The sequence below is a fragment of the Brassica napus genome, chromosome A5 (genome assembly GCF_020379485.1).
Source record: "Brassica napus cultivar Da-Ae chromosome A5, Da-Ae, whole genome shotgun sequence".
Lineage (NCBI taxonomy): Eukaryota > Viridiplantae > Streptophyta > Magnoliopsida > Brassicales > Brassicaceae > Brassica > Brassica napus.
In genome coordinates this window covers 502,393-520,653 of record NC_063438.1, presented here as the reverse complement: position 1 = coordinate 520,653, position 18,261 = coordinate 502,393, and the positions used below count along the sequence as shown (strand labels likewise).

The 18,261-nt window shown below is 34.5% G+C and overlaps 2 protein-coding genes, 1 long non-coding RNA gene and 1 other non-coding gene across 5 annotated transcripts; 1 reads left to right on the top strand and 3 right to left on the bottom strand.

Annotated features, from left to right (window-relative positions):
* Positions 1-4,575: 4,575 nt before the first annotated feature.
* LOC106436384 (E3 ubiquitin-protein ligase hel2-like) lies at positions 4,576-7,450 on the bottom strand. The gene is made up of 7 exons (XM_013877347.3): positions 7,191-7,450; positions 6,757-7,032; positions 6,461-6,669; positions 6,341-6,389; positions 6,184-6,273; positions 6,039-6,101; positions 4,576-5,962 (listed from the first exon to the last, which is right to left on the bottom strand). Exons 1-7 carry the CDS (start codon positions 7,356-7,358, stop codon positions 4,805-4,807), a joined length of 2,013 nt encoding a protein of 670 aa, XP_013732801.1. The 5' UTR covers positions 7,359-7,450; the 3' UTR covers positions 4,576-4,804.
* A 67-nt stretch (positions 7,451-7,517) lies between these two features.
* Positions 7,518-7,590, top strand: TRNAA-UGC. The gene has a single exon. It is a non-coding gene; the product is annotated as a tRNA-Ala (tRNA).
* A 1,626-nt stretch (positions 7,591-9,216) lies between these two features.
* Positions 9,217-11,357, bottom strand: LOC106436390 (short-chain dehydrogenase reductase 3b). 2 transcript variants are annotated; one of them, XM_013877355.3, is made up of 3 exons: positions 10,504-11,319; positions 9,965-10,417; positions 9,217-9,769 (listed from the first exon to the last, which is right to left on the bottom strand). In XM_013877355.3, the coding sequence occupies exons 1-3, from the start codon at positions 10,515-10,517 to the stop codon at positions 9,463-9,465; spliced, it is 774 nt and encodes a 257-aa protein (XP_013732809.1). In that variant the 5' UTR covers positions 10,518-11,319; the 3' UTR covers positions 9,217-9,462. The 2 variants fall into 2 exon arrangements, with proteins under 2 accessions (XP_013732809.1, XP_022574703.1); XM_022718982.2 differs by having other exon boundaries at positions 9,965-11,357.
* Positions 11,358-13,808: 2,451 nt separating this feature from the next.
* On the bottom strand, positions 13,809-15,467 carry LOC106436391. The gene is made up of 3 exons (XR_001287093.3): positions 15,342-15,467; positions 15,205-15,265; positions 13,809-15,106 (listed from the first exon to the last, which is right to left on the bottom strand). It is a non-coding gene; the product is annotated as an uncharacterized LOC106436391 (long non-coding RNA).
* Positions 15,468-18,261: the final 2,794 nt, after the last annotated feature.

Sequence of the window (18,261 nt, the reverse complement as noted above, 5' to 3'; positions counted from 1 at the left end):
ATAGTTGCATCAATCACTAACATATGATGAAGGTCAAAGAGGTTTGGAACCTTTGTTGTCTCCTTTTTTCTAGAAAATAGCGATTTTATAGTGGGTAGTCAACCAATTTAGGGAGTATTATGAAGTTTTACTAAATTAATTGGCAAACAATTTAAACGATCCCCATATACTGTGAAAGAGAGTTTAATATACATTAATACAAATGTATAATGTGTTTTGAAAATTTAAAACAACACTAAAGCTCATAGGCTTCAGTATATAGAGTATTTACGGAAAATTAAATATTTTCGTAGGGGGTTAACCCATAGATTTTGACAAAAATTCAAAAAAATGAAAATTCTATTTTAATGCATAGTTGCATCTTCACTAACATGTGATGAAGGTCAAAGAGGTTTGGAACCTTTGTTGTCTCCGTTTTTCTAGAGAATAGCGATTTATAGTGGTTAGTCAACCAATTTAGGGAGTATTATGAAGTTTTACTAAATTAATTGACAAAAATTTTAAACGATGTCCATGTACCATGTAAGTCAGTTTAATATACATTAATACAAATGTAGAATGTGTTTAGAAATTTTAAAACAACACTAAAGCTCATAGGCTTCAGTATCTAGAGCATTTACGAAAAATTAAATTTTTTCGTAGGGGTTAACCCATAAATTTTGACAAAAATTCAAAAAAAATTAAAATTATATTTTAATGCATAGTTGCATCCTTCACTAACATATGATGAAGGTCAAATAGGTTTGGAACCTTTGTTGTCTCCGTTTTTCTTAAGAATAGCGATTTTATAAAGGTTAGTGAACCAATTTAGGGAGTATTTTGAAGTTTTACTAAATTAATTGACAAAAAATTTAAACGATGTCCATGTACCATGAAAGTGAGTTTAATATACATTAATACAACTGTAGAATGTGTTTAGAAATTTTAAAACATCACTAAAGCTCATGGGTTTCAGTATATAGAGAATTTACCTAAAAATTAAATATTTTCGTAGGGGTTAACCCATAGATTTTGACAAAATTCAAAAATGAAAATTTTATTTTAATGTATAGTTGCATCATTCACTAACATATGATGAAGGTCAAAGAGGTATGGAACCTTTGTTGTCTCCGTTTCTCTAGAAAATAGCGATTTTATAGTGGTTAGTCAACCAATTTAGGGAGCATTATGAAGTTTTACTAAATTAATTGATAAAAAACTTAAACTATGCCCATGTACCATGAAAGAGAGTTTAATATACATTAATACAAATGTATAATGTGTTTAGAAATATTTACACAACACTAAAGCTCATAGGCTTCAGTATATAGAGCATTTATGGAAAATCAAATATTTTCGTAGGGTTAACCCATAGATTTTGACAAAAATTCGAAAAAAAATGAAAATTCTATTTTAATGCATAGTTGCATTCTTCACTAACATATGATGAAGGTCAATTAGGTTTGGAACCTTTGTTGTCTCTGTTTTTCTAGAGAATAACGATTTTATAGTGGTTAGTCAACCAATTTATGGAGTATTATGAAGTTTTACTAAATTAATTGACAAAAAAATTTAAACGATGTCCGTGTACCATGAAAGAGAGTTTAATATACATTAATACAAATATGGAATGTGTTTAGAAATTTTAAAACAACACTAAAGCTCATGGGTTTCAGTATATAGAGAATTGACCTCAAAATTTTATATTTTCGTAGGGGTTAACCCATAGATTTTGAGAAAAATTCAAAAAAATGAAAAATCTATTTTAATGTATAGTTGCATCATTCACTAATATATGATGAAGGTCAAAGAGGTTTGGAACCTTTGGTGTCTCCGTTTTTCTAGAAAATAGCGATTTTATAGTGGTTAGTCAACTAATTTAGGGAGTATTATGAAGTTTTACTAAATTAATTGATTAAAAATTTAATCGATGCTCATATACTGTGAAAGAGAGTTTAATATACATCAATACAAATGTAGAATGTGTTTTGAAAATTTAAAACAACACTAAAGCTCATATGCTTCAGTATATAGAGTATTTACGGAAAATTAAATATTTTCGTAGGGGTTAACCATAGATTTTGACAAAAAATCAAAAAAATTAAAATTCTATTTTAATGCATAGTTGCATCCTTCACTAACATGTGATGAAGGTCAAAGAGGTTTGGAACCTTTGTTTTCTCCGTTTTTCTAGAGAATAGCGATTTTATAGTAGTTAGTCAACCAATTTAGGGAGTATTAAAAAAAAAAAAAAATTTAGGGAGTATTATGAAGTTTTACTAAATTAATTAACAAAAAATTTAAACGATGCCCATGTACCATGAAAGAGAGTTTAATATACATTAATATAAAAATTAAAAAATTTGACAATCTTTTTTTATTGCATATTTGCATCTTTAACAGACATATGATTATGGTCAAAGAGGCTTGAAATGTGTATTGTGTCTATTTCTCTAGAGAATGTATATTTTATAGTGTTTAGTCAACTGATTTAAGTAGTATATAATATTTATTAAACTAAATTTTTAAAAACTATAGTGATGTCTATGTACCATGAAAGAGATTTTAGCATTCATTAATACAAATGAATAATGTGGTTATAAATTTTTAAACAACATTAAAGGGTGTAAACTTCATTGTATAGAATATTAACCGAAAAATCTCGATTTTGTAGGGCTTAACCTTCATATTTTGAAAAAAATTCAAAAAATTTTACAATCTTTTTTTATTGCATAGTAGCATCCTTAACAAACATATGATGATGGTCAAAGAGGTTTGAAATGTATGTTGTGTCCATTTCTCTAGAGAATGTATATTTTATAGTGTTTTGTCCACTGATTTAAGTAGTATATAAAATCTATTAAATTAAATTCTTAGAAACTATATTGATGTCTATGTACCATGAACGAGAGTTTAGCATACATAAATACAAATTTATAATGTGTTTAAAAAATTTTAAACAACACTAAAGAATGTAAACTTTAATATATGTTGCAATTACCAAAAAACTCAAATTTGTAGGGGTTAACCTTCAGATTTTGAGAAAAAATTCAAAAAAGTTGACAATATTTTTTTATTGCATAGTTCCATCCTTAGCAGATATATGATGATGTTAAAAGAGGTTTGAAATGTATGTTGTGTCCGTTTCTCTAGAGAATATATATTTTATAGTGTTTAGTCCACTAATTTAAGTAGTATATAAAATTTATTAAATTTTTAAAAACTATAATGATGTCTATGTACCATGAAAAAGAGTTTAGCATACGTTAATATAAATTTATAATATGGTTAGAGATGTTTAAACAACATTAAAGAGTGTAAACTTCATTATATAGAGCATTTATCGAAAAACTCAATTTTGTAGGGGTTAACCTTCAGATTTTGGAAAAAAATCAAAAAATTTGACAATTTTTTTATTGCATAGTTGCATCTTTAACAGACATATGATGATGATCAAAGAGGTTTGAAATGTATGTTGTGTTTGTTTCTCTAGAGAATATATATTTTATACTGTTTAGTCCACTGATTTAAGTAGTACATAAAATTTATTAAATTAAATTTTTAAAAAATATAGTGATGTATATATACCATGAAAGAGATTTTAGCATACATTAATATAAATTTAGAATTGTTAAAAAAAAATTAAACAACACTAAAGAATGTAGACTTCAATATATATTGTAATTACCGAAGAACTCAATTTTGTAGGGGTTAACCTTGAGATTTGAGAAAAAATTAAAAAATAAGACACTGTTTTTTTATTGCATAGTTGCATTCTTAACAGACATATGATGATTGTCAAAGATATTTGAAATGTATGTTGTGTCCGTTTCTCTAGAGAATATATATATATTTTATAGTATTTAGTCCACTGGTTTAATTAGTATATAAAATTTATTAAATTAAATTTTAAAAAACTATAGTGATGTCTATGTACTATGAAAGATAGTTTAGCATACATTAATACAAACTTATAATGTGATTAGAAATTTTTTAACAACATTAAAGTGTGTAAACTTCACTATATTAAATTAATTGTTAAAAAAAATAGAAACGATACTTATGTACCATAAAAAAGAGTTTAGTATATATTGTGGTTAGATAATTTTAAACAACACTAAAGAATGTAAAATTCATTATATAGAGCATTTACCGTAATGTTCACGATCCACCTAACTTTTAAATTCTATCAACTTTTAAAATTCACAAACTCTACAAAAATTAATTTAACAAGGAATTAAAAAAAACATACACTTGCGGTGCGAACACGCAACCTTCAGATATTCAGTCTGACGCTCTCCCAACTGAGCTATCCTCGCTTTGTTGTTAAAATAGTAATGGTTCAAGCAACAACTGTAGATACTGTTGATAGATGAAATCTTCAACGATACAGAGACGTTGTGTTTGTGCCTATTTCACAATCGTCGAATCGTGAATGATACAATATTGCAATGCATCATCTGTCTCTTGGTAAAACCTTATTCGTATTTGTTAACAACATTCTGCCCCAAGCAAGTGCGTTTATGCAACTGGGACTTACCTGTTAGTTTCTTTGAGGCTTTCTAGGCAAAGTTAATTAGTGTTAAAGAGTTTTTCTTTGTCTAAAGACAAAATGGATTCCTTTGCATTTGCTAACATTCGATGTTGTTAGTCCATATACTTCAACATAAGCTCTGTCACTACATCAAAAAGACCCAAACAAACACACATGCAAGCTTATATGACTATTCGATGATCTAGACTTGGTTCATCTGTGCAAAATCAGTCATATCACTGTCTATTTTCCTAAGGAAGCAAAAGAGAACACAGATTCTTTTTTATTTAACTAGGAGAAGAGTTTTGCACTTCCTCTCCGCCAAGCACCACGAAGTTGCAACCCACCGGGAGAGCTCTGGCTACTTTTGGAGTCAACATTCTTGGATTCTCCTTCAGGCTCTGTTGAGTTAGAAGAACTCCTAAGGTTTGCAGCCATGGATTTCTCGCCAAGACGTGCTCTAAGAAACTTTGGAGTTTTCTTAAATTGCTTCCCTGTGTTGCCGCCTAATCCCACTCCACCACCAGATGAAGTGTCCACAACTGCTTTGCCTTTGTCTTTCTGTACCTTCACCTTGTCTTCATCCTGAGATTTGTCAGAGAACTGCAACTTAAACCCCATGGAGTCACTGCTACTTTCAACTTTCACAGCTTTCCCTTTGTTTTTCTTCAAACCGCAACTCTCTTTTGTCTGTGAACTGCTCTTCAAGCAAGCATTATAGGTATCAATGAGCTCCTTCTGTCTCTTAGGGTCAGGGCAGAGTCTAGCCATATCGAGAACTAAGTGAGACAACCCATACCCTTTCACATACTCTAAGTAAGTTCTAGCATCTATCGAACCATGACGATACTTTCCTGATGTATCTTTGAAGGCCTTGAATAACTCTTCATCGTGACCGAGGCTGGAGCGTATTTTATCAACCAAACTCTTGTTATCAGACTTCACAGCAGAAGCTGGAGGAAAACCAGGATGAGAAGGCTGCTCTAGTGATCTTGTATCAGACGTTTTAGCAGTTGAAGATGTGTGATGATTCCTCTTTGCATTGCAGGGATTCAGTGAAGAACCAGATGAACATCCACCAACTGATGCTTGAGCAGAAGCAAGAGTTCTAGACTGAGATTGAGCAGAAGCGCTAGAAGATTGTATACTGCTTGGAACAGATGCTTGAGTTGGGCCTCGGATTAACGCTGGCCAGGTTTGAGAAGACCTAGCAGCTGCACTTCTATTTGCTTCATGTCTTAGATTGTTACTCTCTGAGTTCTGTCCAAATCTTGTTTGCACTCCTCGGTTTGCTTGCACAGAGAGTGGAGGGAAAGAAGATTCTCCCAGACGTGATCCTCCAGGGCTCCTCATAGTTTGAAGAAGAGGATAACCGTCGTCAATGGCATAAGGTGCTTGAGATGATCGTCTCCTTCCACGGCGACTCTGAACCTGGAAAGCCGCTTGAATCTGAAACCGAACCAAATATTAAACATTAGGCAAGCAGAAATCAACACACAAGCTGACAAGAGAGATAGTTACATGCCTGTAACGATGCACTTTGCTGAGACCGAGACATTCTACCTCCATGATCAACTGTGTTGTGCCTCTAAAAACAAATGCAAGTAATACTTTTAATAGAGCAAAGAAGGTATCAAACAGTGGGAACAGAAAGGAAGAAAAGGATTTACTTTCAACTCAGGTTCAGTTTGGAAAACTATGAACTTCTTAGCAAGACAAGACTCGTCTTCACATAAGAAATGGTCACTGCGGAAGTGAGCCTGTTACAAAATCAAATGAGAACTCAATGCAGCCACATACATTATACCATAGGATATACATTCATACCTCCAGATCATCATAGTTTCCATAATACTCATATTGACCCGGTCTCAACCTACAATGCCAGATTGAATCAGATTAAATCATTCCAAGGTCAATCAAAATTCATAATAAAAGTACAGTCACCTTTGGCAAATGTGACAGGTGTAATGCTCTCTAGACATATGAGTGTAAAGCTCATTGCCACCATAGAACGGACGCTTACAGAACTCGCACATAGGATGACCAGTGAAGCCTCCTCTCTCACTCTCACTTCCATCAACTTCAGAGTCACCGCTACTTATATGCTGATTCAACTGCTCCTTAGTAAACAGCTTCTGCTCACAAATGAATACCTGTCATAACAAAAAAGCATGAGCTTTGTTCATCACAAAACCTTAAGACCAAAGAGGGTGGTAGTAGTACTAGTCTCAGCCCCTGACCTTACGACCCACAAGACATAAACTGCACATATGCAACTTATGCTGCTGGTTCAAGTGATTCTTCAAGTGCTCAACGCTCTTAAACCGCAAACGATGGTTAGAGACACAAGAGGTGCAGGAGAGTCTGCACATTGACTTAATCCTTGTGTACTGGTTGAAGTCATCAAAGAAGACTTTGGTTTCTTCATGGTACCAGAAGGAGCCTACACGACCTTCCTTTGGTTCTGTTGGCAACGTCGAGAAGTCAGTAATCGTCTTTGTATCATCACCAAACTCCTGCAAGTGTAAAGATCAAAGCTTTTAGTAAATGTTATGAGACCTTTAAAGCACAGTGAGGTGAAAAAGGCTTAACCTTTACTTTTGCTACTAAGAGAACCAACAAAGTTGAGACATTTAACTATTTAAGAGATGGTTAGAGGTGAAAAAGGTGTGACCTTTGTGACGAAGACGATGGGGCAATCGGTTTTGCAGATGCAGCAGCGGCGATCGCCGAGGATGAAGCGGAGGCGAACGACGCAGGTGGAGCAAACCTCTCGGTGGCCGCAGAAGCCGTAAGCAACCCATTCTAGATTCTCGGCGCAAACGGCGCAGCAATCATCCATTTTTGTTTGTTGTCTCCTCTCTGACTCACAACAGAGAAACTCCTTTGACGCATCAAACAACAACAAAAAAACAAAACCCACAGAGAAAGGTATGGGAAAATAATTCGAACCGACGCATTTTTATAATGATAATGTTACAATGGTTAGAAGAAGCAAGATGGGGATGTAGCTCAAATGGTAGAGCGCTCGCTTTGCATGCGAGAGGCACGGGGTTCGATACCCCGCATTTCCACTTTTGTTTGTTTTTGCCTTTTCTGTATACAAATTACAAGTCCAGACCCAATCTCTCAATGTAAGCCCATTTGTTTAGAAGGGCCTATCGATTATTTTATGTTTGAAGCCTATATAGCATTGGAATTGGCTTTTAACTGCACAAACAAATCCATAAAGTAGATCATTGTCATTGAGATGATTTCCTTACATCTGATGAATCAGATAATCAAGGTCATTGCAAATTGAAGTGGTGGTAGAATCTTAAATCAACAATGGGTTGTAGCTCAAATGGTAGAGTGCTCGCTTTGCATGTGAGAGGCACGGGGTTCGATCCCCTGCAGCTCCATTATTATTATGCATTGAACCCAACCATTAATAGTGCTTTGAAAACCGGACCGGACTGACCGGTCGAACCGGTTCGACGCCGAGTCTGGTACGGTTTAAACCCCGAATTTTGAGAAAAACCGGTGAAACCAACTAAAAATAGGTAAAGCCGGTGATCTGGTTCTAAAAACCAACATATAATAATGTATTTTCAATTGTTATTAAAAATTAATATTTCATAATCAATGTTTAACTTTCACTACTTAATTGGTTTTCCTCTTAGTTCTATTTTTTTTAAGAATTTTTTTTTAAAATATCTTTTTGACTCTCATATTCTATTCTCATTTTGCTATATTCATAAAATTTAAGATTTATAATTGTAAAAATAAATAAATATGTAATTAACAGTCGGTCATATGATTTTTTATCAATTTCAGTTTTCATATATTATTCACTTGTTAACTATAAATCTAACTAAATTTATTGTTATTGTTTATTACCTAATTAATAGAAGAGAACATAGAACGTATCATATGGAGAACTACATTTTAAGTCCATATAATGAAATATATGATTATATTTATTTATTTTTTAAATAGAAAATCCGGTTCGACCGGTTGAACTGGTCCAACCAGTCAACCAGTAGTCATACCGAATCGGTATCCGGTCCGGTTTTCAAAACACTTTGCCTAAATACATTTCTAACTTTTGTCTGCAATACAATCTTCACCATTTCCAATGTTGCCCTTTGGGATATTCCAAGCAATCATATACTGAGGCTACAAACCCTTTCAACAAGTGGGGAGTGGACCAAAGGAATGTGACACAGCCAGTGAAGAGATCCCAGATTGGTCACATTCATTTTGATAGATACTTAACTTTTTGTCGACTACAAATACAATAAGTGGGGAGTGGACCAAAGGAATATGACACATCCGGTGAAGAGATCCCAGATTGGTCACATACATATATACTGAGGCTACAAACCCTTTCAACAAGTGGGGAGTGGACCAAAGGAATACGACACATCCAGTGAATAGATCTCAGATTGGTCACATTCAATTTGATAGATACTTAAGTTTTTTTGTCTACTACCAATACAATGAGATCAAGTTACAGCGATTAAGTGTTTTAAAAACCACTCCAATCTGACCTGATATTATCTTATATGGGATACTGAACTAGTGTCGATATGTTGAGGACTTACCAAGGCCAGGTCCAGTCATTTCATAAACAAATACTATTTATTAGTCATAAAATGTTTACGGGATTAGTTAATTAAAGAAGAGTTACTAAAAGCTGAACGAGAAGGCCTATTATCTGATCAAAACAATCAACCTTATAAAAATAGTTGTTTAGTTTATTATCCTCGAGATCTGCAATATGTTTATGGGATCATGGATGCATGTTTCCAAATAAAAATGCAACATCCCACGTTTCAAGGCAACTTGCTTACCTCAGAAACTATTCAATCCCCATGTATCCAAGTCAACTTTTGACCCAAATAATTTTAAACAACAATTTTATAAAATTTTAAAAAACTCATCATCATGTGGCCAAGTTGTAGCTACGACTTAACCACCGTGTAACCGCCGTCAACAGCCAGGTTCTGACCGCTTACGTAAGCCGACTCATCCGATGCTAGAAACAGAGCAGCCTCTGCCACATGGCTAGCTTTCAACACAATTCCCTTCAGATTCGCCGACGCTGACGTGTTTTCCTCGACCACGTTTGGCTCCATATTGAATCCGTTGCAAACTAATGGTGTGGCCACCCCAAACGGAGCAACGCCATTTACTCTTATCCCGTACTTCCCCAACCCGCCAGAAGCTGATTTGATCAGTCCTAACAGCCCATGCTTCGACGCAGTATATCTGTCATAAACCGCACAATTTAATAAGGATAGATAACTAGATGAACCATGGTAGCATGACCATAATATTACTAACAATAATACAAAGTTATGATCTCATGTGTGCAGGTTTGGTTGTCGCGGTCCACTAATACATACTTTTGTTAGTTGTGTAATAAGCATTTTTATTTTAATTGTTGGAAATATTTGAGTTTACCCGTGTGGTGCCGTCCCGGCGATCTCAGCGGCGATGCTGGTGGTGCAAATGATGGAGCCACGCGTGCCTTTCTCCACCATGGCACGTGCCGCGTGTTTAAAAAAGGCGGCTGCGCCACGGAGGTTAACGGCGATAGTTCGGTCTAACGCGTCAAGATTTAGGTCAAGAATGCTCACAAACGGCTCTATAACGCCGGCGTTACTAAACAGAACGTCAAGCCTTCCGTGTTTGTCGACGGTGTACTTGACGGCGTTTTCTACTTCTGTCTCATTTGTGACATCGCAATGATAGTAACTTGCCTTGTCTTCTCCGATGGAAACAGAAAGTTCTTGACCGAGCTCGTCTTGTACATCAACTATAACGACTCGGGCGCCGTGTTTGGTGAATAACCTGACGGACTCAGCTCCAATCCCGCTTGCTCCGCCCGTGATGATTACGACTTTGCCCTCCAATCTGCAAAGATTCAACAAATCATATTGCATAAATATAAATTTATGTATACCGTTATATGGAAATGGTGTGAGAGATGAGAAAATTGCCTGCGTCCAGACATTGTTGAAGCGTTCTGAATGATATTTACGAGAACTGATGTGCTGATATTTATGCATGTGTATTATATGCATGTATGAGAAAAGTCAACTCTATCGTGCCATGTGAGTTTCACTTTTTTTAATGGCTCAAGAATTGTTTTGACCGTCTGAACTGTGCACCGCTAATAATTACGCTTGTCATCTTTATAATAATGTATTTAATTAGGTTTAGATTATGTGTTAATTTATTAAATTTTCTAGATGTATCTGCTTAAATATTACGATCTGACTTTTAGTGGTCTCAAAGGTTCTGATAATGTTCTTGTATTCTCAGATCCTTGTAAAATGGTGCAAGTCAGTTAAAGCCACCATTAAATTTGTGGGAATTATGTTCTTTATCAGCATTCTCTATCTCTGGTTTATCTCTTTGGTTTATCACTTTGTTGTTTGAATTAACTTTGGGGAACTTTTAGAAAAGAAATACATAAACTAATTTCTATTTGCTAAAAGGGTAACCGTGCTTTCACAACGTAATCACATCTTCAGTTAACAACAACACTTAACATTGTTTTACCTCTCTGTTAAACATAGTTGAATTCGTAAAAAAATCGAAGTGTAAAACTTCCTAATTTTAAAAATATATGTATTTAATATAGACAACTAAAATTAGTTCATGTATTAACTGAAAAATCTTAATAGTTCATATATTTTTTTAGTAAATAAAAATTAGTTCATATATTTTAAATAATTTTCCCTCAATCACGTGTATATATTGCATTAATCTTTGTATCAGTTTTGCTTTAATCTTTGCATCAGTTTTGCTTTCTGTACAAATACTTATTTTTTTATTATCATATTATAGTGATCAATAATCCTGACGCACATATTTATGTACATATCCTATAAATACATCATATAAAGAACTCCATTTAAATTCTGAACTAAAAGCACAATAATTAATGTCTCTTTGGTTGAGATAGATCACTCTATCTTCTCCCGTTTGTAGCTCTGCTTTGTTTTTAACCTTTTTTTGCCAAAGTGGAGTTTCTCTTAGATTTAATTTGTAAATCTGACTTTTTCATTAATATGAATATTAACAATTTAGCAAAAAAAAAAAAGCACAATAATTAGTTATTTACTTATAATAATTTTTTATTCAATTTCTTTCAAATACTTCTATCTCAAAATATTATACCAAATTTGAATAATATAAATAGTTAACAGAATTAGAAAACTGTTAAATTTAATAACAAAGAAGTTAATGGAATCTTCAAGTTCCTCCTATTCACAATTCACCCAACACGATCATCCGGGGTGAACAAGAATTGGGGATCGTGCCTCTCACATTGGGAACTTCGCTCACTTCCTTTGGAAAGAAGGCATAAAGGAGTGGATGTGTAGAGGAGGAACACCTTCTTTTGAGGAATGAGGATTAGGAAGCTTACTCGTAGAAAAGAAAGTTGGCACCTACTAAACGAATCAAATGTTTATAGATTCAATACCCCACCTAAAAGAATTTATGACATAGATCATTGGATAATAGATGAATTTAATAGTAAAGCATCGGATTATAAAAATAACAGTTTGCTATTAGTGGTGGACCACATTGATCAGTGATCATCCTACTACTCAAAAAGTGAAATTTGGGCCAATAAAATAATATTTTATACACACAGAAAGAAGACTATCCATGTTATTTTATTTTGTATAAAAGTTAAAATTGATAAAATAATAAATGTGAATAAGCCATAAAGATAAATATTTTTTGTAGTAAATTAAGTATACATTTTCTCTGTTTTATATTCTTGTGAGAAAAAAAAAATTGTTTTATGATAAGCATTTTGCTTGGTTGATGTTTTTATGATATTTTTTTTTTAAAAATGGTTCAATCTTACAAGTGGAATTTAACTCATTAGGTCTTCATATAAGTTATATATATATTTAAAAAAAACGATGAAATTTAGGGTTAGGGTTTAACCCTAGGCTAGGGTTTAGGGTTAGGGTTTAACCCTAGGGCAAGATTTAGGGTTAGGGTGAACCCTAGGGCAGGGTTTAGGGTCAGGGTTTAACCCTAGGCAAGGGTTTAGGGTTAGGGTTTAACCCTAGGCTAGGGTTTAGGGTTAGGGTTTAACCCTAGGGTAGGGTTTAGGGTTAGGGTGAACCCTAGGGCAGGGTTTAGGGTTAGGGTTTAACCCTAGGGCAGGGTTTAACCCTAGGGCAGGGTTTAGGGTTTAACCCTAGGGCAGGGTTTAGGGTTAGGGTTTAACCCTAGGCTAGGGTTTAGGGTTCCCTAGGGCAGGGTTTAACCCTAGGCTAGGGTTTAGGGTTCCCTAGGGCAGGGTTTAACCCTAGGCTAGGGTTTAGGGTTAGGGTTAATCCCTAGGCTAGGGTTTAGGGTTTAACCCTAGGGCAGGGTTTAGGGTTTAACCCTAGGCTAGGGTTTAGGGTTAGGGTTTAACCCTAAGGCAGGGTTTAGGGTTAGGGTTTAGGGTTAGGGTGTAACCCTAGGCTAGGGTTTAGGGTTAGGGTTAACCCTAGGGCAGGGTTTAGGGTTAGGGTTAAACCCTGGGGCTAGGGTTTAGGGTTAGGGTTGAACCCTAGGGCAGGGTTTAGGGTTAGGGTTTAACCCTCGGCTAGGGTTTAGGGTTAGGGTTTAACCCTAGGCTAAGGTTTAGGGTTAGGGTTAACCCTAGGGCAGGGTTTAGGGTTAGGGTTTAACCCTGGGGCTAGGGTTTAGGGTTAGGGTTGAACCCTAGGACAGGGTTTAGGGTTAGGGTTTAACCCTCGGCTAGGGTTTAGGGTTAGGGTTTAACCCTAGGGCAGGGTTTAGGGTTAGGGTTAAACCCTGGGGCTAGGGTTTAGGGTTAGGGTTGAACCCTAGGGCAGGGTTTAGGGTTAGGGTTTAACCCTCGGCTAGGGTTTAGGGTTAGGGTTTAACCCTAGGCTAGGGTTTAGGGTTAGGGTTAACCCTAGGGCAGGGTTTAGGGTTAGGGTTTAACCCTGGGGCTAGGGTTTAGGGTTAGGGTTGAACCCTAGGGCAGGGTTTAGGGTTAGGGTTTAACCCTCGGCTAGGGTTTAGGGTTAGGGTTTAACCCTAGGGCAGGGTTTAGGGTTAGGGTTTAACCCTAGGGCAGGGTTTAGGGTTAGAGTTTAACCCTGGGGTTAGGGTTTAACCCTGGGGCTAGGGTTAGGGTTTAACCCTAGGGCAGGGTTTAGGGTTTAACCCTGGGGCAGGGTTTAGGGTTAGGGTTTAACCCTGGGGCAGGGTTTTGGGTTAGGGTTTAACCCTAGGCTAGGGTTTAGGGTTTAGCCTCATGGTATGATTTAATATTATGATAGGGTTTAAGTTTGGATGGAGTTTTGAGGTTAACTTTTAGATAGGGTTTAGAGTTAGGGATAAAAATATAAGCATATACTTATGCATACATATATACCATATATATACAAACATAGATCCGGTGAACCCATTCCTAAAATGAGCAGATCCGGCGAACCCGTAACCATTGATAGATGATCGGCGGATAGGAGATGTGAAGGTGAAGCGACGGCGAGTGGAGCAAACGAAGTAAGTTAAGTAACGCTGAGAATGGCTTCGGTGAAACTCAAATTTCAAACCAAGATAAACAATAGTCTCTATTGCCATGTCATAATGTAAATAAATGAAACTTCAAAAAAAAATTAAAGATCAAAGATATCGTTTGCCCAAAAAAAAAGAGTTTATCCAAGAAAAGATCAAAGACAACATTTATTACTTCACAGGTATGATATACTTGTAAGAATTTGAGTTTATACATTAAAACACTCTGATAATTAGGATTAATAAGTTGGGTTTATAATGAAAACATAGATTTCCTAAGTAACAAACAATATAGATAATTTTTAATTGTTAACGAACTAGAGTAATTAGATGCTGGAAATTATAGTTTCAAATGCATTTTTGAAATATTAAAAATTAAAGTTAAAAGGTTTATCTTTATTTAATTATGACAAAAAATATTAGTTCTTAGCATGCTTGTCGATAAAGCTCAAATAAGATATATTCTCTACCGATCACCATGACAAGATTTGTTTGTGACAAATTTACACATAAAGTCTTTGTGATCAAATCTAGTTATATAATTTTATTCTTAGAAAAAATCTTGAAAAGTTTTAGAAATTTTGAAAAGAAACGTTTTTTTTCTGTTTTTTTAGACAATTGTTGCCAAAAATATCAGAAAAATACAAACAAAAATAAAAGGAAAATTGTTTTTTTTTTTGCTAAAAAGAAAATTGTTTATAGTTGCTAGAATGTTTTAGGATAAACTTAATGATAGTAAGTGTCAAAGCAAATGAAACATAATGTCTAAAACGATCTTAATGAAAAGATATTGTATTCTATTTGTTAGCACAAATTTACAATTAGGTTTTCATGATCAAACTAGTTATATAAATTTTTCTCTAAAAACTTTGAAAAAGGAGTTTTGAGGAAAAAAAACGTTTTGGTTTCTATCTTTTAAAACAAGTGTTTGACAAAAAATTAAAAAGAGGTTAAAAGTAAAAGAGAAGACCTGATTAACAGAAAACAAGTGAAGAACGAAGGCATCATCCGATCAAAGTAATCATCCTTCACAATCTGCAAAAAAAAAAAAAATTAATAATTAGATTACAAGTTAAGACATGTTGAGATCTGTGTCATGGTTAAATAATATGATAGTGAGAAAGAGCAATTACCACGACTTGATGATTCGTAAGCATTTTGTTGTGGACTATAGAAGTCATATGGAGTCGGATCCTGCAAAGTGAAAACAACTATAGCATTATTATATAATATATCATATAATAAAGTGAAGGCTAAAAACTAAACTTACCTTGTGTGTTGATGTCTTTTGCTTGACACGACGACCTGGTCAAAGCACTAGCTAGCTTCCTATTCAAAAAATGACCCCATGTTTCAGAATTGGATCTGATAAAGTAAGATGGTAGCAGAAAAATTGAATGGTTAGACAAAGATAAGAATATACCCTGAAGCAATGTGAGGGTTGGTGGCAGGCAAAGGGTCTCCTTCACAAGCACGTTGCCACTTTTTGATGTAAGATCATCAGAATACGGACTCATGGAGCTTTTTTGTTTGAAACGTCACAGCCGGTTGAATCTTTTTTCCTCCCTGCTGATATTAGAAAACAACATTTAAGGGCTTATATATAAGTAAAGGGTTACCCAATATGAGAGGTTATTCTCTTATCTCATCTTCGAAACGATAACCAAATAAATCAAGTCAGAGACTATTTACTGACTTATTATACAGAGCAAGAATATTGCAAAATCAGTTACAAAAAAAAAAAATTGCAAAACCATAATAAAGAGCAACTAAGAAATCTCTAAATCAGACAAATTATGTGGCAAGACACAAACTAACATAGTGAAAGACCAACCCCAGTTTGTAATAATAACCGAATTAAAAAAAAAGTAGCAGTACCTGAAGGAAGGAGAGGTCGACGCCAATGTTGTTTGGGTTGACAAAGTAGAGAAATAATGGAATCGAGAAAGAGAGAGAGAGTCACGATACGATTTATAGAGGAAGTATACATGAAGGAGCTGGTGATCCAGAAGAACATTAACCCTCTACGCGGAGGAGAAAAACATCTTTTATTTCTCATCAAAGCTATATATTGACAGGTGGAGATTTTGATTACCTTTATTACAACAACGGTCTCATTTAAATTTTAAAGCAACAGTAACCTTTTCAAATTTTGTTACCGTTGGGTTAATCTTTTATTTTTCTTTTATTTTTTTTCTTATCATATTATTTATAGAGATTTTTCTCACACAAAATAAAAATAGTACCTGCTTTTAATTTAAAATGTATATATAAGAAAATTATCGTCAAAAGGTAGTTTGGCAATGCTCTAAATTCCTTTTGTCAAACTTGAACAAAAGTAATTTTTACGTACAAAACTATATAACATACTATGTCACCCAAAGAAATGTTATATAGATGTAGCAAATGTAAAAGTTGACCGATTAACAAGAGTGTGACAGCCGATCATATAACAAGATTGCTTACCGTTAACATTTTTTTTTGTAAACTGGCGTTGCTTACCGTTAACATTTGAAGTCTTTATACATATTTGCAACACAAAGTTACATTTTTTTTAGCAACCTATATTACGAAAAAAGTAAGAATTTACAAAGGTTTATTTGTGAAATAACCAAAGGAAAAAGAGTAGTAAGATAGTAGAGAGATATGAAGGGAAAAGAAGGAATATGGTGGGGTTTTGGTTATTTAGGTTCTAGTTTTTTTTAGGTTATTGAGCTTAATTTCCCATTTTACAAAGACTCTAAAGATAAAACACCACGGACAGGGATTACAAACACATAAAAAAATTAAAGATAGATTTTCAAGAAGCTTTTGTTTCTTGTAAGAACTAATGATCTAATTAAATTAACTAACTAAATATTCATCTTAATTGGGGTTTTGTTTTATTGAGATTCTTGAATATATACTCTCACTTCGACGAGGACTGGTTCAAGGGACTCCTCTCACAACTAGCCGGGTTTGGACTATACTCAACGACACGTGGACTCATCTGACCAGACCTGAGTTCACCAATTTGTGGACTAAACACTTGAGATAAACTCCTGTTATTAACAGGCGAACTTGAACTTGTGACCTTAGGACTACTTGTGTGTCTAAACTCTCCTCTGCTTCGTATAATAACCTCATTAAGAATCTCTGAGTCTCCTGGATATGAAGTTCTCGATCCAATCTCCATTTCCAGCTGAAAGTTAAACCGTAAAAGATCAAGAATAGAACAAGCTTAAAGTACATAAACAACAGAGTAATTTTTTTGGTTTACCGCTGCGAGATTGAAGGGTAAAGCTGGAGCTTCTTCACATTCAGCTGCGTCCAAGTCCTGAAGATGAGCTCTTTTGAAGAATCTAGGGAGGATGTATTGTCTTACAGGAATCAAGAACATGATCATTAAAGGGAACATGACTCCTGCTATTGGGATCCATGTGAGACCAAAGCAGATTAACAGATAAACCATTTGGAGTGAACATTGCAATCGTCCTGAATGGAAGGGCTTCAACGAATGTTGCGTGGTAGTCTTCAGGAACCCTGCAAACATAACTGAGTCATGAAAAGAGGTTTCTTGAAGTTGAATGTGACTAAAATATACGCCCTCCGTTTTTTTAATAAATAAGATTTTAAATTAAAACGCACAAATTTTTAAAAACATTTAATTTTCTATGCTTTCTATACAAAATAAATCAAAAATTCTACCAATAAAAAATAGCCTACAGAATATAAATAATTATATAGTATAAAAATTTAATAAATTTTAATTTAAAATTTGAAAACTTCATCTAATTTGAAAAAAAAAATTCTAATACTTCTTCAAGTATTAAAAATCAGGAGTATGAGCTATAGTTACTTGAAGCGGCGACTTGGGGCTGTGAAGAGAAATAAGATTCTCTCCCAGAACTGGTTTCCGGGTAAGCTCTCAATAGCCATGAAGGCGAAGTAACCCCAAAGGACAGAGGTCAGAATCATTTTAAGGATAGGCATAGCAGCAACACATCCTCCTACCATTGTGGACTGGAGGCAGGGGCGGAGGCGAAGAAGAGTTTATGTGGTCATATGATCTCCCACTATTGGGAAAAAGAAAATTTAGTGTACATTTTTCTAAAATTACTTTAATATTTTGAGAAATTTTAACATTTGACCCCACTAATTTATGTTTATAATCTCATGTCTTATTAGAAAAAAATATTTTTGTTATCGTA